The sequence below is a fragment of the Monodon monoceros genome, unplaced genomic scaffold (genome assembly GCF_005190385.1).
Source record: "Monodon monoceros isolate NGI ecotype Baffin Bay Population unplaced genomic scaffold, NGI_Narwhal_1 Super_Scaffold_10, whole genome shotgun sequence".
NCBI classification, from domain to species: domain Eukaryota; kingdom Metazoa; phylum Chordata; class Mammalia; order Artiodactyla; family Monodontidae; genus Monodon; species Monodon monoceros.
In genome coordinates, this window is record NW_021703766.1 from 51343482 (window position 1) to 51367313 (window position 23832).

Sequence of the window (23832 nt, forward strand, 5' to 3'; positions counted from 1 at the left end):
GGCAGAGAGGACCCAGCCCTACACTTTCGGGACCCGGGAATGAGTTCTTCCTCCCACGGAGGGTTCCCGTGCAAACTACAAGTCCCAGCGGCCGCTGGACTTCACCATTTGCTTCTGAAGGGCCGCTTACTCCGAGGGCCGCTGGGAGTTGTAGTTCTCTGAGACAACGGGCTGAAGTTGCGTTGCGCCCTCTGGTGGACACGGCGCCCAAGTTCGCTATTTCCGAGGCCCAAGGGACCCTACTCAATGTCATCCCCAAACCTTTTCACCTTCTCACCATCTAATCCCTCTTTCCCCACCCAGTTCACTCAGTTCCAGCCACAGTGGCCTCCTCGCTGTTCTTCCAACATCTACCCCTGAGGCTCCTGCATTTACCTATCCTCCTAGGATTCACTATGGAAGATGTGTTGGCAATCATTCATGAACTCAACAAATATTTATTGAGTTCCTACTAGGTGTCAGGCATTGTCACACCATAGGGGACATAGCTCTAATGACAGTATCACTGGGTATTGGGGACCACCAGAGGAGGATTCTAACTCAGCCAGGGAAGATCAAAGAAAGCCTGAAGTTTGAAAAGCTTCCCAGGAAAAGCTCACTAAAAGGGATGACTGGGAGGGTCGGGGCAGGGCATGGGTGTAGAGTAAGGAGATGTGCCCTGTGAGGGCAAACAACCAGAGGTACTGGAGTAGACCTGGGTAGGTGTACTGGAGAAGAGGATACTAAATAGGGGAACAGCAGAAACTAAGAAAAGGTATAAAAAACTGGTGCGGGGCTTCCCTGGTGGTGCAGTGGTTGAGAGTCCGCCTGCCGATGCAGGGGACATGGGTTCGTGCCCCGGTCCGGGAAGATCCCACATGCCGCAGAGCGGCTGGGCCCGTGAGCCGTGGCCGCTGAGCCTGCGCGTCCGGAGCCTGCGCGTCCGGAGCCTGTGCTCTGCAACCGGAGAGGCCACAGCAGTGAGAGGTCCGCATACTGCAAAAAAAAAAAAAAAAAAAAAAAAAACTGGTGCGGTCAGGACACTGCTCAGTATGACTAGCCTGAGTGACTGGGAGGAAGAGACCACAAGGGAACATGAAGGGGGACTTCCCTCGTGGTCCAGTGGTTAGTACTCCACACTTCCACTGCAGGGGACATGGGTTTGATCCCTGGTCGGGAGCTAAGATCCCATGTGCCCTGCAGTGGGGGAAAAAAAAAAAAGGGAACATGTAGGCAACCAGACAGCACAGAACGTTGAGTGCTAGCTGAGAGGCTTGGACTTTCTCCTAGGGGCGCTGGGGAGCCAAAGAGGGGCTGTGAACAGGAGAGGGGCAAGGGCAGCTCTGGGGCCTTGAGAGAAACAAGGGGAGAGACTAGAGGCCAGGAGGCCAGGGAGAGGATCGGGGGAGAGGACGAGGCCTGAGCTGGCGGAGAAACCTCCATGGGATTCCAGTCCAATGTCCCTCTTCCCTCCCACTCCCCATTTACTCCTAGCCAGACAAAGAACAAAGGCAAAAATCTTTTATTTCAATTTTAGGGAAGCCACCATCCTCTTCCCTCCATGTAGAAGCACAGGGAGACACCCAGTCAAGAAGGCATGGACAGAAGGGGCATCGCCACCATCAATTGCTGAGGAGAGAGAGGAAGGGGAAAGAGGTTCAGGACCTGGGGATCCAGCCCCCAGCCCCCTCCTCCCTCAGACCCAGGATCCAGACCCCCCAGCCCCTCCCCCCTCAGACCCAGAGTCCAGGCCCCCAGTCCCTCCTCCCTTAAACCCAGGGGTCCAGGTCCCCAGCTCCTCCCCCCTCAGACCCAGGGGTCCAGGTCCCCAAGTGTCCCTGGTTCCCCACAACTCCCAGCCCCCCAGGTACCTTTCTCTTCTGATGGAAGGCTGCCTTGCTCTCATCACAGCTGATTCGCAGGGGGATGTAGGCATCCAGATGGTACAGCTGCTGGGGGCCCCCCATCACCAGGCGATTCTCCCCGACCTCCAGCGACAGTCCCAGAGCGCCTTCCTGGGGATGCAGTGGAATCAGCCCACCCTTCCCTCCCCAGCAACAGGACGATAAGGACACAGACCAGTGAGAGAACTCTCGCGTGTCGGGATACCATATTTAAAGAGTCTCACCTCCCAAGAAAAAGGTGGGACACAGTAATTACAGGTTTATGACTGAGCACTTACGATGCACTGGGCATCCTCAGGACAGCACCGGAAGTGGGCCTGAGACCCCCATGGGACGGAGGAGGCAACCTGCTCCGAGCGCAGCACTGGCCAGGCTCACACAGGTCTGACAACAAGCCCGCATCACTCCCCCTCCAAGACCCCGACCCTTCCAGACCTCATTCCCCTACTCTGGTGGAGGGTGCACTCACCAGTTTGGGGAGGTCAATTTCGGCCAAGAGGAGGTCAGGGGCCTCCAGCCAGAGGTTCAGGTGAGGCTTCTCAGGGCTGGGGAGGAACCAGACCCAGAACTCAGAAAGCCACCAGGTCTTTACCAGGGCCGCTCCCTCTCTTTCTCCCTCCCAGCCCTGCAGCCTCAGGACACCTTCCCAGAGGGAGTTCAGCTTCTCCTCCCTCTGGGTTCCCAGAGCCCCAGGACACCAACACCTACAGGATGGCGGGAGAGATTCCAAAGAATGTCGGGGAGACAGGAGATAGGGAGCCCACTGAATGCCCACCCTTTCTCAGGTCTTGGGGAGTCGGGCATGTACAGGTTCCCCAGCTCCTGGATCCGAGGACGCTGCTGGGAGCGGATATTCTGCTGGGAGATAGAGCCCAGGAAAGGTCTGTTCTTCAATATACGCCACTCTGAGGGGAAGGAGCACAGGATCAAAGGTCACATGGCTCAGGGTGTCCTTTGCTCCCTCCCCTAGAGGAAGAAGGGGGTCTTGCACTGCGAGAGCCTCATGGGAGAGGCTCTGCCCTCTGCCGAGGATACCAGGGATCTGACCACACCCCCAAGCTTGACTTTAGGAGGTGTGCCTGCCTTAGCCCCGCCCCTCGAGGCTCTCCAAGACCCCTGCCTCCTCTCTCTCCCCCTTCCCAAGACTCACACATCCCTCTCCCTGAACTCCACAGCCCAGGGGCTAATATAATCCCTGCCCACACTAGTCCCACTTCTCCCAGGGGCCGCAAGCTCCTCCAGGTTTGGCTCCTCCCTGTGGCCCAGGCCCCGCCCCTCACCTGGATTTAGTGGCAGGCTGTATTTGTCCTCAAGGCCCTCCCTGGCAATGGTGATCACGAGCTCCTGCAAGAAATCGCTGTTCTAGGAGTGAAAGAGGGAGAAGAGATGTGGGAGGGCTGGGTGATGGAGGGAGAGGCCCCGGCCCAGGCCTCCCCGGCAGCCCCGCCCCCAACCTGCATCCTCCGGTAGAAGTCGCTGTTGACAGCTACGTCGTAGGCGGTACAACCCTGGCCTTCTGCCGGGAGAGAAAGGGGGTGAGACCCCAGCCCTCGGTGGGAACCCCACGGCCCAGGCACAGCCAAGGAAAACACAATCAAGAATAGCAGCCACAGACCCAGAGACATTAGGAAGTCAAGACACGCGCCTGCCAGTCTGGATTCATACCAGCCTCGTCTCCCACCTCCAGTCTCTTCCCCTCTGGTCCTTCCCCACCATGTCCCAGAGCTGACCCTGACCCTCCCCAGTTCATAGTCCTCCCAAGGCTCCCCAGCACCCGCAGGGGGAGGACTGAGTCCTTCAGCCTGGCACTGGAGGCCCTGTGTGGTCTGCCCCTCCCACCTGGAGAGAGTTCACTTCTCCAGCAACCTCATCCCTTTAAATTTCTTCCAATCACTCTTGATTACTGATCAATTCAATTCAATCATTTCTCTCCGGCCTCTGGACCCCTCTGTCCTCTCTGCCTAGAACCCTCTTTTCTGTCTTGGCCTGATGAACTGCTCTCGTTCCTTTAAATCTTATATCCGACGTCTCCTGCTCCAGGAAGCCTTCCCTGATCCCTAAGTGGGAGTGAAGAGGCCCCCCACCCCACCCCGAGCACAGCACAGAGTCACACCACATTGAAATCACATCTGCCTCCTTCATCCTCACCCGTGACTGAGAGTTTCTCAAGGGCAGGTTCTGGGTTTTGATAAGTCCCTACTCCCCAGGGCACTGGCCAAAGCTTCATCCCAGGAGGCTTCAGGGGACATATGTGAATTGAAAAAACAAGGATATAGAGACAGAAACTCCACAGAGACAGAGGTGAGACAAGGCAGAGACACAGAGACAGAGGAGAGGGTGGAGGAGAAAACAGGGATGAGTTAGGGCTGGCCAAGGACTACAGCCAGGAGATCAGCTAATGAGCACCTGACCAGCCCTCCCTTGCCCTGGGGTGGGGCAGGGAGAAGTGCCAGCCTGGCCAGGTGAGCAGGACCAGGACTGTCCAGTGAGAGTTCTGGATGCCCAGGAGGCTAGGGATATGCCATGGGGAAAAGGATCAGTACAGGGGTGCCAGGTTTCTAGGTCCCGAGGGAGGAGGGTCCTGGGCCCTGGATTCTAGGGAAGAAAGGACCGAGGGGGCTAGATTCCTGGGTCCTCTCAAGGCACTGACTTGCATCCAGTTCGGCATGCGGCTCTCCCAGACTCATGGGGATGCGAAACCCGGCTTGGTCCTCCTCCAGCATTTGAAGCAGCTCATCCTCGGTCAAGTCAGCGGGAGGAGGGATGGAGGGAGAGTGACAAATGTTGATGAAAACCTTCCCTTCAGATGAGTTGGTCTTTATGCAGAAACCTGATGGGAATGGGTTTGTCCTTGACCATCTGTCTCTGCATGGGTCTCAGTGTCCATCCTTCTTTTGATCTGTCCCCCTCCTAGAGTATTAGTCCTCCACTTTCTGGGTCTGTTCCCCTTCCTGCCCCTGGGATTTCTGACTCTGTCTTTGAGTCCTGTCCACCTAGTCACCCCACATCTCTCTTTTTTTTTTTAATTTTTATTGTAGTATAGTTGATTTACAATGTTGTTACTTTCTGCTGAACAGCAAAGTGAGTCAGTTATACATATATATAACTCTTTTTTAGATTATTTTCCCATATAGGTCATTAGAGTATTGAGTAGAGTTCCCTGTGCTATACAGTAGGTCCTTATTAGTTATCTATTTTATATATATTAGTGTGTATATGTCAATCCTAATCTTCCAATTTATCCCTCCCCCTTACCCCTCCTCTCTTTGGATCTCAGTCCCTTCCTTGCTCTCTCTGGGTTTCCGTTCACTCCCATCACCCAAGGCCTCTATACACCACTACTGTGTCTCCTTCCTCTCTTTTTTCCCTATGTCCCCTGCCCCCAGTCTGTGACCACCTCTCTCTGGGACGCTATCCCTCTCTCTTTGGCTTTCTGTCTTTCTCACCAGGTTGAGGTTGTATTTGTGTAGATTCTGGTCTGCTTGTCTGGGCTTGCTGGAGCTCCTTGGAGGCCTGTGTGAAAGAAAACAACGTCCAGGCTTGGCGTTTGTGCTGTCAGAACCCCCTCATTTGTTCCTCAAATGTTTAGTGAGCAATTTTTATGTATATGAGCTAGGCAGGGCATGTGACATACTATGTCCCCTTCCTACTTTGAGGAACTCGAAGGACAACCCTGATCCCACTCCCATTTCTTCCAGAGACTAGCGAACAGCTAGCAGTAGTAGTAGTTAAGGAACTACAACTCCCGTAGGCACTGTTGCTCCACCACCCCCCCCCCCCCCCCAGTGCATTCTGGGAACTGTAGTCCCGTTTCTGAGTGCGCTCTCTCGCGCTCTCTCTCTCTCTCTCTCTCTCTCTCCCTCCCTCCCTCCCTCCCTCTCTCTCCCCCCCCCCCAAATCCTCAGGGACCCAGGAGTCCGTTCAGTCCGCACCTGCAGCAGCAGCTCCTCGAAACGCGCCGTCTCAGCGCTCATCGTCTCTGCCTCGTTTAGCTCCGGTACCAGCAGCTTCAAGTCGGCCATGGCCCTGGGGAAGAGACCTAGGCGTCCTCAGCAACAACCTTCGGTTGGATCCGAACTCTGAGGCCTGCTCCCGGGCCCTCAACCGACTCCCGACACCCACAATTCTGTACGCAAATCTAAGAATCTGGCCTGAGACTACAGTTTCACTCAGGTCAGATACTGCATCAAATCTCTTGGGAGCCAATGTCTCTAGATGCCCTCTAAGCCCTATGTGCCAGGTGTTTAAATGAGAGCCACTCTTCTGGTCTCTGCGTAGCCAGGAACTTGGGTAGGCCACACTTCCGACTACCCCAACGCTCCTTCATCTCTCCTGCAACCGCATTCGGTACCAATCACAGAACAATCTAGTCTAAATCTGAAGCCGCGCCCTTCACCTCAACCAATCAAAACTAATCCAGAGGGCCACTAAACGCCACACTTCCGATGTGGATTAAAGCCACACTTCCGCTCCTTCTCTACAGCCACATCTGGCCGGGTTACTGGGCAAAGCTGGCACACTTCTAAAACCTTAACTTCAGTGTCCATCCTAAAGGACTCCCTTCTGATCTCTGAACAATCACCTCGTCCCCAGAGGTAGATTAGATTCTCGAGTAAAGATATTTCGGGCTAAAAGCTGCACTTTCGGTCTCCAATATGAACAGGGTGGTGGGAAGACGCCAATACGGCCACTCTTCTAAATCTGGAGGCCTCGTACCTATTTGAAGGCATCCATATTTTCGTTCCCCACTCCCCCAGCTTTGAGGAATGCGCATGCTCCAAACTACACTTCCCGGCGCAGACCTATAAGCGGAGTCACCGGGTCCTAAGGCGGGATTACGCTCTATTTCCTGTAGCCCCGCCCTTTGGCCTGGAGGGGGCGGTGCCGCCCTTCAGACCTCGAGGTTCCCTTGGGGAGAGAGTCCCGCAGTCCGTGGAAAGCGGCCTGGGAGCGTGATGGCTGCGACGCGCACAGGATCCCGCGCCTGCGAGATCTTCACCACGCTGGAATACGGACCGGTGCCGGAGAGCCACGCATGCGCATTGGTGAGGGCTTGCCCGGCCGGCGCTGCCCATCCCCCTTCCCAGTCCGCCGGGCCCCGTTTTGAGCGCGGACTCCCGTGATCCACCGCGGCAGCTCAGCAGCTCCGCCCCTCTCAGCTCCCGTGATTCCCGCCGCTCCTTAGGATCCACCCCGGAGGACGTTCCCTTGAGCCTTTACGGTTGCTGCCTGTTAGCCCTTTAGTCTGTTCTCGCGAGCCCTAGTGGCTGTCGTGTTCCACGGTCCAAAACTCAAGGTGGTGCTTCTCCTATTCTGCAGAATCCCCCGAGGGGCTTCTGTGATTCTTCAGGGCCGCATCAGAGCTTCCTGTGATCCCCTGGGACTCAGAATTCCTGTGGGCGTAGACTTCCCGTGATTCCTCAGAATATCCTATGGTCCCCGGGGTCCCTCGGAATTCCTGGGGGGGCTCCCTTGGTCGTCCGGAGACCTCCGCGGAGACCCCGTGAGTCTTCAGGGTCACGTCAATACTTGTGGGGTTCCTATAATCTCGGGAACCCTCGGAATCCCAGAATACATCAGAACTTCCTGTAATTACCTTCAACCCCGCAGAATAACCCCGTGGGGCTCCCGTGATCCCTCCGTGTACTTCAGAACTTCCCTAAGACTCCCGTAATCCCTCAGGGTCCCCCAGAACGATCTTGGGGTTCCCATGTATAACTTCGGTGCCTCGGATTTTGTATAGTTACCCAGCCCCCTCAGAATTCCCCCATAGAGCCATCCTGATCTCACAGGGCCCTCTAGCACCTAGGTGTGAGAAGCTTGGGCTTCTCTGGAGGAAAAGAGGAGGTTAGAACAGTGGTCCACGTGGAAGAAGATGAGACCAGAGCCTGGCGCGGACTGTAGAGATGGAGAAGAGATGAGGCAGAGATGCAGGAGGAACAGGGTTTGGGGTATTGAGAGGACAAGGACAATACCTCGGGTCTGGGTTTGGCTGTCTCTGTCCTCCCCCCCCACCCCATGGTGAACCCAAGAGGAGTAGGGTGACAGAAAGGTTGGGAAAGACTATGGGCTTGGTTATCACATGGTGATGGTGAGAGGGAAAGCCTTGGGCCATGTGCAGGAGTCAAATACTACTTGTGCCTGAGCCTCAGGCCTAGAGACAGCGTCCTCACAGTAGGAAGATAATTGAATGGTGGGAATGATGAGATTATCTAGTGTAGACTCAGATAAGAGGATCTGGGATGGAGTATAGAGAATTCCCATACTTGGAGGTTGGTTAGAGATGGACTATTCTGAAATAGCAATAATGTGATAATAGCTTATGTTTATTGGGTGCTTTCTATGCGCCAGCCTCTGTGTTCAGCATGATCTCATTTAATCCCCAAAACAGCTGTGAGAGGGGATTATTGTCATTACTTTAGTGATAGCAGACAGAAGCTTAAAGAGGTAAGTAATTTGCCAACAGTCAACACATCTTAAAAAATGTGAAAATGAGATTTGAACCTGAGCCCTGGGATTCCAGAGCCCATGCCCCCCATCCCCCCACCCCGCCCCCCAGCTCAGTCTTACAACCTGTGGGCCAGACTCAACCAACAAACATGTTTTCTTTGGCCTGAACTTTATTTTTTAAAATGTGAATTAGTGGACAAGTAATTTCATGTAAACATCCGGGATTCCAGCTTCTCTTGAAAATAAAATTCCAAAGTTTGGCAACCTTTGGCTCACATACCCTGACAAAGATTATCTGGCTCCAATAGCTAACTGTGTTTTTAGACAAGTCGTGAGTTCCTAGTCTCCACCAGGGCCCTCTTCTCACACCAGGGTGGCCTGCCAGGACCCTGTGGAACATTCTTTCTGGGTTCTATTTTTCTTTGGGGGGGGAAATTTTGCAAAGTCACACAGAGTACTTAAATTATGAACTCCCATTTACCCGTCATCACTCAATGTCAACAATCATCAACATTTCATCCAATGTTGTATCTCTTTGTTTTCTCTTTTTTTTCCTGGAGTGATTTAAAACCCAGATGTCATGTTATTTTCCCATAAGTATTTGAATCTTCATTTCTAACAGGTAAGGACTCATTTTGTAACATAACCACCAGGCTGTTTTAACATTAACAGTCATTCTTTAGTATTATCTAGTGCCCAGCCCATGTTCATATATGCCCGACTGTTTCAAAAATGTGTCTTTCCGTCGGGGGGGCATCTTTGAATTTGAAACTTATGAATTTTTACTTTACTTAAAAATTTGGGGGGCTTCCCTGGTGATCCAGTGGTTAAGAATCCACCTGCCAACGCAGGGGACGCGAGTTCAAGCCTGGTCGGGGAACTAGGATGCCACATGCCACGGGGCAACTGCACTCGTGCGCCGCAACTAGAGAGAAACCCACAGCGAAGAAGCCTACACGCCCCAGTGAAGACCCAGCACAGCCAAAAAAAAAAAATTTTTTTTTACTTTAAAGAAAAATGAGGAGGCCCAGTTGGTAGGTTAAGAGAAAAATCAGGAGACTAAGGCATCAGGGATGCTAAGAGAAAACAGTTCGGGGAATTCCCTGGCGGTCCAGTGGTTAGGACTCCTCGCTTTCACTGCAGGGGGCCCGGGTTCAATCCCTGATCAGGGAACTAAGATCCCGCAAGCCAACGGCCAAAAACAACAACAACAAAAACCAGTGTGCAGAAGGAAAAAGTGGAAAGGATGTCTTGGATTTAGAAAGGATTTAGGGAAGACAGGGAGAGAAAGAAACAGGAAACAGACAGGGAGAATGAAATGCAATAAAATGAATAGGAAGTCTTAAGTAAGTGCTGTTCTGAGCCTATGACACATATGGATCCATTTAATTCTCATCACTGTCATGTGAAATAGGGAGAGACTGTGATTATCTCCATCTTCCAGATGGGTTAGCCGAGACCAGGGTATTTTAAGACCCAGGCTAAGACTGCACAACAAGGAAGTTTCAGAGCCACGATTCAAACCCAGGCCATGTGGCCCCAGGCTCCAGGGACTCCCTACCTTGGGCTCAGTTAGGCACTTCACAGCCAAATAAACTTCACCTGGCAAGGCAGCATCAGGCCTGTGTCTTCAGTGGGGGGGGGGGGGGGGGGGTGTCACATCCTTCCCGAGTGATGACAGCTGAGGTGGGAGGGAACGCCATCTCACGTGGGAAGGTATGGGAGTCACCTGGCTTAAAAGCCCCACCTCCCAAAGAGCACGTGATACAGTCTCATGGGCATTGCAAGGGTCCTGGCAAGGAACATGCCCATCACAAGAATGCAGAGCACTCCAGGAAGCCCCAAAGTTCTGGCTTCCCACTGGATATTTAGGGTATATTCCCAGTTTTCCCAGTCCAGGTGCAGTGGACCAGTCGGGGGTCAATATTGTCTAGAAATATAACTGAATTGTATCAGATTTCCAGGGAAATAGAAAGTCATTTCTATTCAACAAGGTCATTTCTCCATGGAGAACAAGTTTTATTAATCCTTTGTTCACATTCTCCATATGTAAAAGTCAATAGGACGTCCCTCATATGTTGCTGGTGAGAATGTAAAATGATGCAGTTGCTGTGGAAAACAGTTTAGTGGTTCCTGCATGAATTACTCAGAGCATTGCTATATGACCCGCAGCTCCACTCTGAGATATATGCCCAAAAGAAGTAAAGACGTATTCAAAGAAAGACTTGTACGTGAACATTCACAGCAACACTATTCACAATAGCCAAAGGGCAGTAACAACCAAAATGCCCATCAGCTGATGAATGGGTAAAGAAAATGTGGTCTCTCCAGACAATGGAATATCATACAGCCATAAAGAGTAATGAAATTCTGATCCATGCTACAGTGCGGATGAATCTCGAAAACACCAAGCTGAGTGACAGAAGCTAGACACAGAAAGTCACGTATCGTAGGATTCCATTTATGTATGAAATGTCTAGAATAGGCCAGTCCATAGAGACAGAGAGCAGATTAGTTGTTGCCAGGACTTGGGGGCAGGGGAGAAGGGAGGGTGAGCTCTTAATGGGTATGGAGTTTCCTTTTGGGGCGATGGAAATATTCTGGATTTTTTTCTTTTGCCGTGCTGCTCGCCACGTGGGATCTTGGTTCCATGACCAGGGATCGAACCTGGGCCTCCAGCAGGGGAAGCGTGGAGTCCTAACCACTGGACCGCCAGGGAATTCCCTATGTTCTGAAAGTAGATAGTGGAGATGGTTGCACAACGTTGTGACTGTATTGTTAGAAAATGCCCTGAATTTACACTTTAAAATGGTGAATTTCATGTTATGTAATGTTTATGTGTATTTTCCTCCTACACGGGAAAATAACTGATGGGGCAAAGGGGGCAGGTATTCTCTTCCCAGAGGACTCTGGGTAGGGATAGAGCTCCTCCAGCTGCCTCTCAGACCCCTTTGAACTCTCTCCACCTCCCCCAGGCCTGGCTGGACACCCAGGACCGGCACTTGGGTCACTATGTTAACGGACGGTGGTTAAAGCCTGAACACAGGAGTTCAGTGCCTTGCCAGGATCCCATCACAGGTATGCGGTGTCCCCCAGTCGTGGGAAAGAGGTGTCTATGACCCCAGGTGTACCCACCAACAATATACCATTCTCTCTGCTCAGGGCCCTGAGAGCAGGGAGCAGCTGGTGGGAGAAGAAGGCTGAGATTTCTGGCTCCTCTTGATAACAGTCCTCCTAATTATGGTTCCAGGTCCCTGTGAACAGTTTTTTGTTTGTTTGTTTTGTTTTTCTCGGTACGCGGGCCTCTCACTGCTGTGGCCTCTCCCGTTGCGGAGTGCAGGCTCCGGACGCACAGGCTCAGCGGCCATGGCTCACGGGCCCAGGCGCTCCGCGTCATGTGGGATCCTCCCAGACCGGGGCACGAACCCGCGTCCCCTGCATCGGCAGGCGGACCCTCAACCACTGCGCCACCAGGGAAGCCCACTGTGAACATTTTTGAAGTCACTGTCTCCTAAAATCCCTTCCTTGCCTGTGGGAGGCAGTCAGAGCAAAGACCTATATAGATTTATCCACATTTGTCAGATGATAAAACTGAGAACCTGTGTGGGGTAGGGGGACCAACTTTACTGCCTTGGGGCGCTCCTGGGCTCCAGAAATGTCAGCCCCCTCCAGTTCTGACACGGGTTCCCCCCACCTGCCAACTGGGTTCCCCCCATTCATCTCCCCAGGAGAGAACTTGGCCAGTTGCCTCCAGGCACAGACGGAGGATGTGGCAGGAGCCGTGGAGGCTGCCAGGACCTCGTTGGAGAACTGGAGCACACAACCTGGAGCCTTTCGGGCCCAGCATCTGACCAGGTGATGCACTTGAGGTTTGGACCCCAGGAGATGGAGAAGGATTTGAGAACAAAGACTCTATATTTCCCAATATCCCACTGAATTCACTGGCTGCTAAGACTCATATACCCAGCATGCCTTTGAGCCTTTAGCAGCTAAAACATCCATTTCTCACTGTTCGCTGGGACTAGAAATGACAAAGCCTGTTTCCCACCATACCCTTGGGACTCATCTGGGCGCCATTTCTCAACAGCTCACTGGGCCTGGTGAAGCTCCTGAAACTGTTTTCCAGCACATTCTTGGGGAAGTTAGAGACAAAGATTCCATTTCCCAAAGAACAATTGAACTTAAAGGCTAAGCTTTCATTTCCTAGCACATTTGGGGGTTACAGGTGGCCAAGATCTTTACACAGCACCCTGAGGTTTTGAGTGTTTACCAGACTACATTTCCCATACATCTTTGGTGCCCTCCACCACTGGTAAATAGTGCTGAAGCCCCAGGGGTTCCTGGGGATTGTACTTCCAGGACTCTATCAGGCCAAGGGGCAGTGGGAAATGACCATCCCAGGACTTCCCTGGCGGTCCAGTGGTTAGGACTCTGTGCTTCCACTGCATGGGGCACAGGATCGATCCCTGGTCGGGGAACTAAAATCCCTCAAGCCGTGCGGGCGGCCAAGGAAAAGGAAAAAGGAAAAAAATGACCATCCCCCCCTGCTTGCTCCACAGGCTGGCCAAGATGATCCAGAAGCACCAGCGGCTGCTGTGGACCCTGGAGTCCCTGGTTACTGGACGGGCCATTCGAGAAGTTCGAGACAGGGATGTCCCTCTGGCCCAGCAGCTGCTCCAGCACCATGCAGTCCAGGCACACACCCAAGAGGAGGCGCTGGCAGGCTGGGAACCCCTGGGTGAGAAGCAGGAGTCCCAGCCCCAAGCCCCCTCCTCCCTCACCATCCAGCAGTGCCTGCGCCAGTCTCATTTGTTCTTGCAGGAGTGATTGGTCTCATCTTGCCACCCACATTCTGCTTCCTTGAGATGATGTGGAGAATTTGCCCTGCCCTGGCTGTGGGTAAATGATTGGCTGGGGGTTGGGACTCCGGGGTCTGAGGGAGAAGGGGGCCGGGGGTCTGGACTCCAGGGTCCTTGAGCTGCCTGCCTTCCCCAGGCTGCACTGTGGTGGTCCTCGTGCCCCCAGCCTCTCCGACGCCCCTTCTTGTGGCCCAGCTGGCAGGGGAGCTAGGCCAGTTCCCAGGAATCCTCAATGTGATCAGTGGCCCTGCCTCCCTGGGGCCTGTCCTGGCCTCACAGCCTGGAGTCCAGAAGGTGGCCTTCTGTGGAGCCATCGAGGTATCTTCAGGGGTGGGAGGGTGTCTGGACACAGCTGGGGGGCTGGAATGCTCCTCCCCACTGCTGACCCCTGCGTGGGTCCCATAGGATGGTCGTGCCCTACGGCGGGCCCTGGCGGGCCAGGGTCCCGAGCTGGGCCTGGCACTGGGGGCTGAGTCGCTGCTGCTACTGATGGAGACGGCGGATGTGGACTCGGCCGTGGAGGGCGTCGTGGATGCAGCCTGGTCTGACCGCAGCCCGGTGAGACCTGGGGGCTGGGCCTGTCTGTCTCCAGACCCTGGGGCCCCATGACTTCATTTATTTTATTTATTTATTTTTTAATTAATTTATTTGGCTGTGCTGGGTCTTAGTTGCGGCATGCAGGATCTTCGTTGCCACGTGTGGGATCTTCATTGTGGCATGCGGGATCTTTTAGTTGTGGCATGTGAACTCGTAGTTGCGGCATGCATGTGGGATCTAGATCCCTGACCAGGGATGGAACCCGGGCCCCATGCATGGGGAGCACGGAGTCTTAACCACTGGACCACAAGGGAAGTCCCTTCATTTGTTTTACTTTTCAGTTCTTTGTGTCTCCAAACTCTTATCTGTAGACCATCGCGTGTGAAGGTCCTCATCCTCTCGAGTTTCTGAATCTCCACGTTCCCAGCTCTCCTGGGCTTCCAGGCTCGGGGGCTCTGTGTCTGTTGTTCTTTAGGACTCTTCATTTTTCTGAGTGTCCATGTCCTAGTTTTCTAGCGTCTCTCTTCGCTCTGCGTCACCAGCTTTCTGTAACTCCACATCCTCCCTGGGATTTGGGGCCTCAGGGAGTCTCCTGGTCCTCGGCCACTTCTCCCTGACCCTCCTCTGATCTGTGCACATATGTCCCCCAGGCTTGGCCCTCTGCGGGGTTGTGACCCACCCACGTAGGCTCTGAGTTTGCCCGCCCTATCCCTCCCTTTTCCTAACAGGGGGGACTCAGACTTCTCATCCAGGAGTCTGTGTGGGATGAGACAATGAGGCGCCTCCAGGCGCGGATGGGGCGGCTTCGCGGTGGCCGAGGGCTAGACGGAGCCGTGGACATGGGGGCCCGGGGAGCTGCTGCACGTGACCTGGCCCAGCGCTATGTGCGCGAGGCCCAGAGCCAGGGTGCACAGGTGAGCCTGGGCACAGACTCTGGGGTGCTGGGGGAGGAGGGACCTCAAGATCTGACTCCTGGGTCTGGGGAGGGATGGGTCTGGGGGCCTGGACTCCGGGGTATGAGCAAGGAGGGCCTGCGGGCTGGACTCCTGGGTCTGAGGGAGGAGGGGTCTGGGGTCCAGACTCCTGGATCCCTGGGGAGGAGAGGACTGGAGTGAACTTGCAGATCTATTTCTCTGTCTCCCTAGGTCTTCCAGGCTGGCAGTATGCCTCCAGACAGCCCATTCTTTCCCGCATCCTTGATCTCTGACCTCCCTCCAGCCTCTCCATGTACTCAGGCAGAGGTAAGCCCCTCAGGGTCTCAGAGACCCTAGGCCATCCACCCATCCTCAGCCGGACATGGGTGGCACAGCACAGAGGCCCCCGGAGTGACCATTTGGACTGGGTCTGGGGGCTGCTGACTGCTGTAGGCTGGACTCCTAGTGGGTGGGGTGTTGGAGGGAGGGACTGGCCAGGCCGCCTGAGCTCCCTTGTCATCCCTTCCAGGTTCCGTGGCCTCTGGTCGTGGCCTCCCCTTTCCGTACTGCTAAGGAGGCGCTGGCCGTGGCCAACTGGACGCCCCGAGGAGGCAGTGCCAGCGTATGGAGCGAGAGACTGGGGCAGGCCCTGGAGCTGGCCTACGGGTCAGTTCACACCCACTGGGCACACAGGGGGCCCTGCTGGGATGGCCCCAGCTTCAGTCTTGATGTCTTCCCCTCTCTCTGGGTCTCTCCCCGCCTCTCTGACTACCCCTCCCCACCTCAAGTTTGTGCGTTTCTCTCTGATGTCCCCTCCTCCCCACAGGCTCCAGATGGGCACGGTCTGGATCAATGCCCACGGCCTCAGAGACCCTGCAGTGCCAACAGGTGGCTGCAAGGAGAGTGGGTCTTCCTGGCACGGGGGGCCAGATGTGAGTGCACCCCTCCCTGCCCATCACCACCCCTTCATCCACCTTGTGCCCTTCTCACGTTCTCTTGACTCTATCCCTCTCTCAGGGTCTGTATGAGTATCTGCGGCCCTCAGGGACCCCTACCTGCCTGCCCTACCTGTCAGAGAATCTGAACTATGACACCTTTGGCCTTGCTGTTCCCTCCACCCTACCAGCTGGGCCTGAAACAGGGCTTAGGTGAGCTGTTCTAGGGACCACAACTCAGAATTCCTGGAGTGTGGAAGGGGAGAGGGGAAATTGTGGCAGGCTCCTCCATGGACTGGAGGGAGGTTCTTGAGAGCCATCAAGGGGTTCCTGAGTCCTGCTGAGAATTTCATTCTGGGTCTTACGGCTCACCCCCACCCGCCAGGCCTGATGAGAGTCTCAGGTCTGCTAAATGAAGGTCTGTGCTCTCCCAGAGACTCAGGGGGCCAGGAATGTGGGGTCCCGCAGAGGCTCATGGGAGCTCGAGTGGTCCATCCTGTGGGGTGGGGATGGGGTCTGAGCAGTCCCTGCCCCAGCACACCCACCCTCACACCTCACCCTACTCCAGCCCAGCACCCCCCTATGGGCTCTTTGTGGGAGGCCGTTTCCAGGCTCCTGGGGCCCGGAGCTCGAGGCCCATCCGGGATTCGCAGGGCAATCTCCATGGCTACGTGGCTGAGGGTGGAGCCAAGGATATCCGAGGTGCCGTGGAGGCTGCTCACCAGGCTGCCCCTGGGTAAGGAACGGAGGTGTCACATGAGATAGTGCAGGGGTCGTGGGGTGTCAGAGAGGGGAGTCTGAAATCTCAGGACTAGCTGATGCTGATGGGACATGGGGTCTGGACCCCGAGGACTGTGGGCTGTGGAGGCTGAGCTCCCAGGCCTGGACCCCCAGAGTAGGAGCTGTGGACAGAGGTGGGGCACCTGGAAAGAGCCAGGATGAGGAAACCAACCCCCAATGTGTCCTGTCCACCCACAGCTGGGTGGGCCAGTCGCCAGGGGCCCGAGCAGCCCTACTGTGGGCCCTGGCCGCCGCACTGCAACGCCGAGAGTCCACCCTGGTCTCGAGGCTGGAGAGGCATGGAGTGGAGCTCAAGGTCGCCAAGGCGGAGGTGGAGCTGAGCGTGAGGCGGCTTCGGGCATGGGGGGCCCGCGTCCAGACCCAAGGCTGCACCCTGCAGGTGAGAGGGGTCTGTGGGCGGGCAGACAGGGCAGGCAGTCTGGAGTGGCGTCAGAGGAAGGGCTCCGGAATGAGCCAGACTGGGGGTCCCGGCCCCAGTGGCCTCACCTGTCTACACCTTGATTTCATCCTCTGTATAATGGGTATCCAGCCCACCTCACAGAGTAGTGTTTCAAATTGTTGTTAGTGACCTATTACTGGGCCATAAAACCAATTTAGTGGGTCATAGCCCTGCTTTGGTATTTTTGTTCTTGTTTCTTTTTTTAACAAAAGACAACAGGATAGAAAATATAGAGTGCATTGCACTGAGTATTGTTTGGTGTGATTTTTGTTTTGTTTATATATATAATATGCAGCTAAATATAGATATTAGGTTGGTCTGAAATGTATGGTGGGTCCAATGAAGAAAACGTGAGGATTCAGTGACTCAAGCAATGGCATGGGCACACTCAGGGATAGAGATAATAGAAAGATAATGGAAAGATAGGTAGTCATTTGACCTGGGCTTCCTCCGTAAATGATATACAATTATACAGTGGTACCAACCTTGAGGAGTTGTTATGAAAACTAAGTGAACCGAGCATTTAATGTCTGACGTGTAGCCAAGGGCTCAGAAAATATTTGCTTATGGATGGCCAATGAGCACATGGAAGAATGCTCTGCATCACTAGTCATTGGAGAAGTGCAAGCCAAACCACCATGAGGGGCCTCCCTGGTGGCGCAGTGGTTAAGCATCCGCCTGCCAATGCAGGGGACACGGGTTCGAGCCCTGGCCCGGGAAGATGCCACATGCCGAGGAGCAGCTAAGCCCGTGCGCCGCAACTACTGAGCCCACACTCTAGAGCCCACAAGCCACAACTACTGAAGCCCATGCGCCTCGAGCCTGTGCTCCGCAACAAGACAAGCCACCGCAATGAGAAGCCCTCGCACCACAATGAAGAGTAGCCCCCGCTCCCTGCAACTAGAAAAAGCCCGTGCGCAGCAACGAAGACCCAGCGCAGCCAAAAATAAATAAATAAATTTAAAATAACACACACACACACACACACACACAAACCTATAGGCTAGATTTCGAGACCTCTACACATATTAACTCATTCTATCTTAACAGCAAATCTCTGAGGTAGGCACTATTATTATCCTCATTTTAAAGATGGGAAGCTGAGGCCCAGAGAGGTTAAGTAACTCACCCAAGGTCACACAGCTGATGTGAACCCAGCATCTGGCTCCAGAGTCTATGCTCTGAAATAACACCTGGTTTTATTATTATGATTGGAGTTGTTATGGAGAAGCAAAGTTGGGGATGAGAGGAGAAAAAGGGTGGGTGATAGAGGAGACCAAAGGAGGGCAGTCAGGCTCCCCTGCCCCGCCATTGACCTCCTGCCTGTCCCTGCAGGTAGCTGGGCTGAAAGGCCCCGTGCTTCGGCTGCAGGAACCTCTGGGTGTGCTGGCTATTGTGTGCCCGGAAGAGTGGCCCCTGCTTGCCTTCGTGTCTCTGCTGGCCCCTGCTCTGGCCCACGGCAACACTGTGGTCTTGGTGCCCAGCGGGGCCTGTCCCATCCCTGCCTTGGAGGTCTGCCAGGTACAGTCGCCTGCCTGCCTGCTGCTGCTCCCAGCAGCCTGTGGAGCAGCAGATGGATGAAAGATGCCCCAAGACCTGCAAGAGCTCAGCTCTCACCCCACCCCCTTGGTAACCATGGTAACCTGCATCCTGGCACAAAACCTTCACTCCTCATAGACCCAGTGATGGTTCTCTCCAGACTGTGAGCCTTCACCAGTCATGACCCCAGTCCCATTCCTTCCAGGACCCCCATGGCCACTCCCCATTTGCCCATTCTTCACCCTCCCCGACAGCCCTGGGGGTCTCTGACTCCCTCCCAACCCTGGGTGACCCACTGTCCCATCCCCTAGGATATGGCCACCTTGTTGCCAGGGGGCCTGGTGAATGTGGTGACAGGAGACCGGGACCACCTGACCCGCTGCCTGGCCTTGCACCAGGACATCCAGGCCCTGTGGTATTTCGGATCTGCCCAGGTACCTTTTGTTTTGCCATCTCCAGTGTCTTAAACTTCACCAATAAACTCTTCCTTTTCTGGGGACATGGCTGCACCCCCTTAGAACACCCATTGCTAAGGGAGAGAAACTCCTTGGCAACCACGTTTTGAGATCCTGCCCCTCTACAGCCTTGGTTGCTAAGGAAGAGGATCTCTTTAGCAGCAAGGGCCTGAGATCCTGCCTAGCCCAAAGACCTAATCTCATTGGACAACCCATTGCTAAGGACCACACCCTAGCAACAGTGTCAGAAGCCTACAGTCCACCCTCTTAAACCTCCTGATGGTAACAGATGGGAACTCCTTGTTAACGATAACTTCGGGCCCCATTCCTTTGAGTGTGGGCTGTTAAAGGGGAAGAAGTTCCGTAGCCGTAAAGGTCAACCTTGTTTCCCTCAGCATCTGGAAGGTTTGCTTTCTAGGAGCTGAACGTTCTAGCCACAGAGCCTAGGCAAGCCTTTAGGCCCCTCCTCAATAATAGTCCTTGTTGCCAAAGAAGCGGCTGCTTAGCAACCAAGCCAGTGGAAATGCTGACCACGCCCCCCCATCTCCCCACGCCAGGGCTCCCAGTTTGTGGAATGGGCCTCAGCAGGAAACCTCAAGCCGGTGTGGGTGAACAGAGGCTGCCCGCGGGCCTGGGATCAGGACGCCGAGGGGGCAGGCCCAGAGCTGGGGCTTCGGGCAGCACGGACCAAGGCCCTGTGGCTGCCCATGGGGGACTGATTGCCCAAGTGCCACCCACTCCATCTTGGACAGAGGACAGATGGACCCCAACCGATGCCAGACGTCTGGAACTTTCCTCTTATTATGGTTCCAATAAACTCTGACCAATCTTGGCTGTGCTTCTGAGGGGAGGAAGGGAGGAAATAGCAACTTCTGGGCTGTTGAGGCCACTTCAGTTCTGAGACTCAGCAGCCACATGGGCTGGCGCCAGGACAACTCAGTGTCTGTGCACTAGATACAAGGGACTCTAAGAACCTTTGGACAGGGCCGCAGCGACTCTTGTCTCTTCTGGTCTTTTCTATCCAGTGGCTCCTGCTCCCTGGTTTTCTCTGCCTCTGCATTGCCTCAGGATCTGTGGTGTGCTGGTGAAAATAAAATACAGTAGCTCTCTGGAATAAAATAAAATCCATGGTTAAGTAACTTTAGCCAGTTCCATGGTGCTCCTACCACCGTGTCCGTTTCAAGCTCCAGATGATTGAACAACTGGCTGAAAATTCCTGAATTTTTAACAGTTCCCACGAGCCACCCCAGCATACCACTGTTTGAGAATTCTTTTTGATGCAAGGAACCCACACACACTAGCTTAGGATAAAAGGACATTTTCTGGAAAGCTACAGAGATATGGAAAATAGGGCAAGATACACAGCTGGGAACCCCAGGTCCTGAGAACCCGAATGCAAGCAGGAGCTGTATTCAGGTCCCGTCTCAGTGGGTCATGTGATCTCTTGGGTCTTGTATCTGCCTGTCTGCTTCATTCCAGATCCTTCTAGCCATGTGACTTTAGGAAAGCTTCTTCACTCTTTTTTTTTTTTAATTAATTTATTTATTTTATTTTTGGCTGTGTTGGGTCTTTGTTGCTGCACGTGGGCTTTCTCTAGTTGCGGCGAGCAGGGTTACCCTTCGTTGCGGCACGTGGGCTTCCCACTGCAGTGGCTTCTCTTGTTGCGGAGCACGGGCTGTAGGTGCACGGGCTTCAGTAGTTGTGGCTCGTGGGACCCAGAGCACAGGCTCAGTAGTTGTGGCGCATGGGCCCAGGTGCTCCGCGGTATGTGGGATCTTCCCGGACCAGGGCTTGAACCTGTGTCCCCTGCATTGGCAGGTGGATTCTTAACCACTGCACCACTAGGGAAGCCTTTCACCACTCTTAAGCCTCAGTTTCCTCATCTATAAATTGGGGCTAGTAATTACAACCTCATTAGGTAGATTCTGTGATGGTTACACAAAACATGCTGTTAATTAGAGGTTGATTTTGTCCTGGGGCAAATGAGAGCAGACAACCTCCTGTCAGTATTTGACTAAAGCTGGGCAGAATAGATAACCTCTCCCAGTATCTGGACGTTTGGACAGGAAAGACACAGGAACGTCTTGGAGGAAAGTCCCTGGAAGGCTCTACTTCCTCTGGGGTTTGATAACTTCCCCCCAGATTCCATGGGCTGCCTCAGTGACCTTCCTATTAGTCCTGTTGCTTTAACCAGCCAAAGCCAGCTACAGGAGGTCTCTATAGCCCCAGCCCAGACCACAGAGGACACTTAGTGCCACATCCACAGGAGAAGAAATCTGATTGGCCAGACTGGGGTAGATGTCCACTTCTGGTCCAATCTTCTCTGGCTTAGGGGCAGGAGCTCCTAGTTAAGCAGCCATCCAGTTGGTCAACAAAAATCGGTTGAGTGCCTGCTGTGAGTGGGGCACTGTTGTAGGTGCTGGGAACGGCCATGAACAAGGCAGAACTTAGCCTTGTGAGCTCATGCAGTGGATGAGAGGTATATTCATTTCTTGTCAGTGCTGTGACAATGACCACAAAGCTAGTGGCTTAAATAAAACAATGCAAACATATTATCTTACAACTCTGGAGGTCAGAAGTCTGAAATGGGTCTCACTGAGCTAAAATTAAGGTGTCAGCAGGGGTTGGGAATTTGTCCCAAGGGCACTAGGGAGCCATAGAGGATCTGTGAGCAGAGGAGAGGTAGGCTCAGCTCTGGCTGAAAGACACTGATGTAACCTAAGGTGACAGGTACAGTACTATAGCAGTGGTAGAAGCTCAGGGCACTCTGGGGGCCTGAAGAAGACACCTTTCCCAACTTGAGTGTGGGTGTGTGTCTGTGTATGAGGTGAAGGCGAGAGAGATGGCAGGAATCTTCCCAAGGCAGGTGCCACTTCACTGAGTTTTTTTTTCCCCAACCTTATTGGGGTATAATTGACAGTTAAAAGTTGTATATATTTCAGTTCTACAATGTTATTTCTTAAGGTGTGCAACATGATAATTTAACATACATATGCACTGTGAAATGATTACCACAATCAAGTTAATTAACACATCCGTCACCTCACATACTTACCTTTTTTATTTGTGGTGAGAACACTGGAGATACACTCTCACGGGACTTCCCTGGTGGTGCAGTGGTTAAGACTCCGCCTGTGAATGTAGGGGACATGGGTTCCAGCCCTGGTCTGGGAAGATCCCACATGCCGCGGAGCAACTAAGCCCGTGCATCACAACTACCGAGCCCACGTGCCACAACTACTGAGCCCGCGTGCCTAGAGCCCGTGCTCCACAACAAGAGAAGCCACAGCAGTGAGAAGAAGCCCGCGCACCGCAACGAAGAGTAGCTCTCACTCGCCACAGCTAGAGAAAGCCCGCACGCAGCAATGAAGACCCAACACAGCCAAAAATAAATAAATTACTTAGAAAAAAAAATCCACTCAGCCACTTGCAAGTATACCATACAGTCTTGTTAAATACAGTCACCATGCCGTGCATTAGATCCTCAGAACTCACTCATAGCTAAAAGTTTGTCTTTTCTGACCAACAACTCTCTGTTTCCCTGACCTCCCAGCTGCTGGCAGCCACCATTTTACTCTCTGGGTCTATTAATTTGCCTTTTTTAGATTCCCCATATGTGACACCATACAGTATTAGTCTTTGACTAATTTCACTTAGCATAATGTCCTCCAGGTTAATGGCAGGTTTTCTTTCTTTTTGTGGCCAAATAATATTCCATTGTGTGTATATACACACATCTTCTTTATCCATTAGCCAATGGACACTTTTTTTGTTGTTCTTTTGTTCTTGGCCGCGCTGCGTGGCTTGTGGGTTCTTAGTTCCCAGACCGGGGATTGAACCCACGCCCTCGGCAGTGAAGGCAGTGAAAGCGTGGAGTCCTAACCACTGGACCACCAGGGAATTCCCTCTAGTTGTTATTTTTTTAGGGATCTTCACACCTTTTTCCATAGTGGCTGTACCAGTTTACATTCCTCCTCACCCTCTCCAACACTTACATCTGTGTCTTTTTGATAATAGCCATCCTAACAGGTGTGTGAGGTGATACGTCATTGTGGTTCTGATTTGCATTTCCCTGGTGATTAGTGATTGCACTGGGTCTTGAAGGACAATGAGGACCTAATTAGGTTAGAAAAGTGGTGGTGGGAGAGCATCCCTGGCAGAGGAAACAGCCAGTGCGGCCTTTGCACATGCTGTTTCCAGAGGTGAGAAACAGCTTTGAGGGAACTAGTGGTTTCAGTTGTGGCCCCCAAAAGATAATGTCCTAACCGCGGAACCTATGAATGTAACCTTATTTGGAAAAAGTCTTTGCAGATGTAATTAAGTCAAGGATCTCGAGATATCCTGGGTTATCCAAGTAGACCCTACATCTAAATACAAGTTCCCTTATAAGAGACAAAAGAGGAGAAGACAGAAGAGGAAAAAGCCATGTGAAGTTGGAGACAGAAATTGAACTCAATTTCTAGCCTCCCTCCCCTTCCCTCGAGGTTGGAGGTGAGAGGTCGGTAAGTTAGACTTCTTCCTGTGCCTCCAAGCCCCAACCCTCTAATCACGTGACTGATTTTTCTGGTCCTGACCAGCCCCCATCCTGAGTGTACTCAGGTGTGGTCAGGGAGCGCCCCTCATCTATGAATAACAAAGACAAGCCTATCACCTGGAAGTTCCAAGGACTTAGAGTTTGTCTCCCAGGAAACAGCCGGAGACCAGATGCATTCTCCAATATACCACAACAATGCCAAAGGGGCCAGGATCCACTTGTTCATTCATTTAACAAATGTTGACCGAGCACTTGCCGTGAGCCGCGCACAGTTCTTGGTGCTGGAGATCCAGCAGGGTAAGCGGACACTCACCGTGGTCCTCCCAGAGCTGACGTCCTCATAGGGACAACTGACAATAAAGAAGAAAAGTAAACGGCAATGGTGTGTCAGAAGGTCATGAGTGGCGAGGGAGAGAGAAAAGCAGGGATGAGTGGGAGTGCTGGGAGGGGGGTGCAACTTGAAAAAGGGTGGTTGGGGAAGGCTTT

General features: G+C 53.3%; 2 protein-coding genes across 5 annotated transcripts; one reads left to right on the forward strand and one right to left on the reverse strand.

Moving 5' to 3' along the window:
• Nucleotides 1-1486: 1486 nt before the first annotated feature.
• PIH1D1 (PIH1 domain containing 1) lies at nt 1487-6902 on the reverse strand. 3 transcript variants are annotated; one of them, XM_029207369.1, is made up of 10 exons: nt 6781-6902; nt 5816-5909; nt 5330-5396; nt 4534-4713; nt 3338-3399; nt 3164-3245; nt 2659-2788; nt 2353-2428; nt 1851-1994; nt 1487-1608 (listed from the first exon to the last, which is right to left on the reverse strand). In XM_029207369.1, the coding sequence occupies exons 2-10, from the start codon at nt 5903-5905 to the stop codon at nt 1567-1569; spliced, it is 873 nt and encodes a 290-aa protein (XP_029063202.1). In that variant the 5' UTR covers nt 5906-5909; nt 6781-6902; the 3' UTR covers nt 1487-1566. The 3 variants fall into 3 exon arrangements, with proteins under 3 accessions (XP_029063202.1, XP_029063212.1, XP_029063193.1); XM_029207379.1 differs by lacking the exon at nt 6781-6902 and adding an exon at nt 6600-6617 and having other exon boundaries at nt 3164-3227; XM_029207360.1 differs by lacking the exon at nt 6781-6902 and adding an exon at nt 6600-6617.
• On the forward strand, nt 6775-19985 carry ALDH16A1 (aldehyde dehydrogenase 16 family member A1). Of its 2 annotated transcripts, XM_029207336.1 has the most exons (17): nt 6775-6928; nt 11309-11411; nt 12062-12188; nt 12893-13071; nt 13155-13232; nt 13329-13510; nt 13598-13750; nt 14458-14643; nt 14875-14970; nt 15173-15309; nt 15470-15575; nt 15661-15791; nt 16147-16314; nt 16557-16758; nt 18154-18339; nt 18669-18791; nt 19370-19984. In XM_029207336.1, exons 1-17 carry the CDS (start codon nt 6839-6841, stop codon nt 19529-19531), a joined length of 2409 nt encoding a protein of 802 aa, XP_029063169.1. In that variant the 5' UTR covers nt 6775-6838; the 3' UTR covers nt 19532-19984. The 2 variants fall into 2 exon arrangements, with proteins under 2 accessions (XP_029063169.1, XP_029063178.1); XM_029207345.1 differs by lacking the exon at nt 11309-11411 and having other exon boundaries at nt 6798-6928; nt 19370-19985.
• Nucleotides 19986-23832: the final 3847 nt, after the last annotated feature.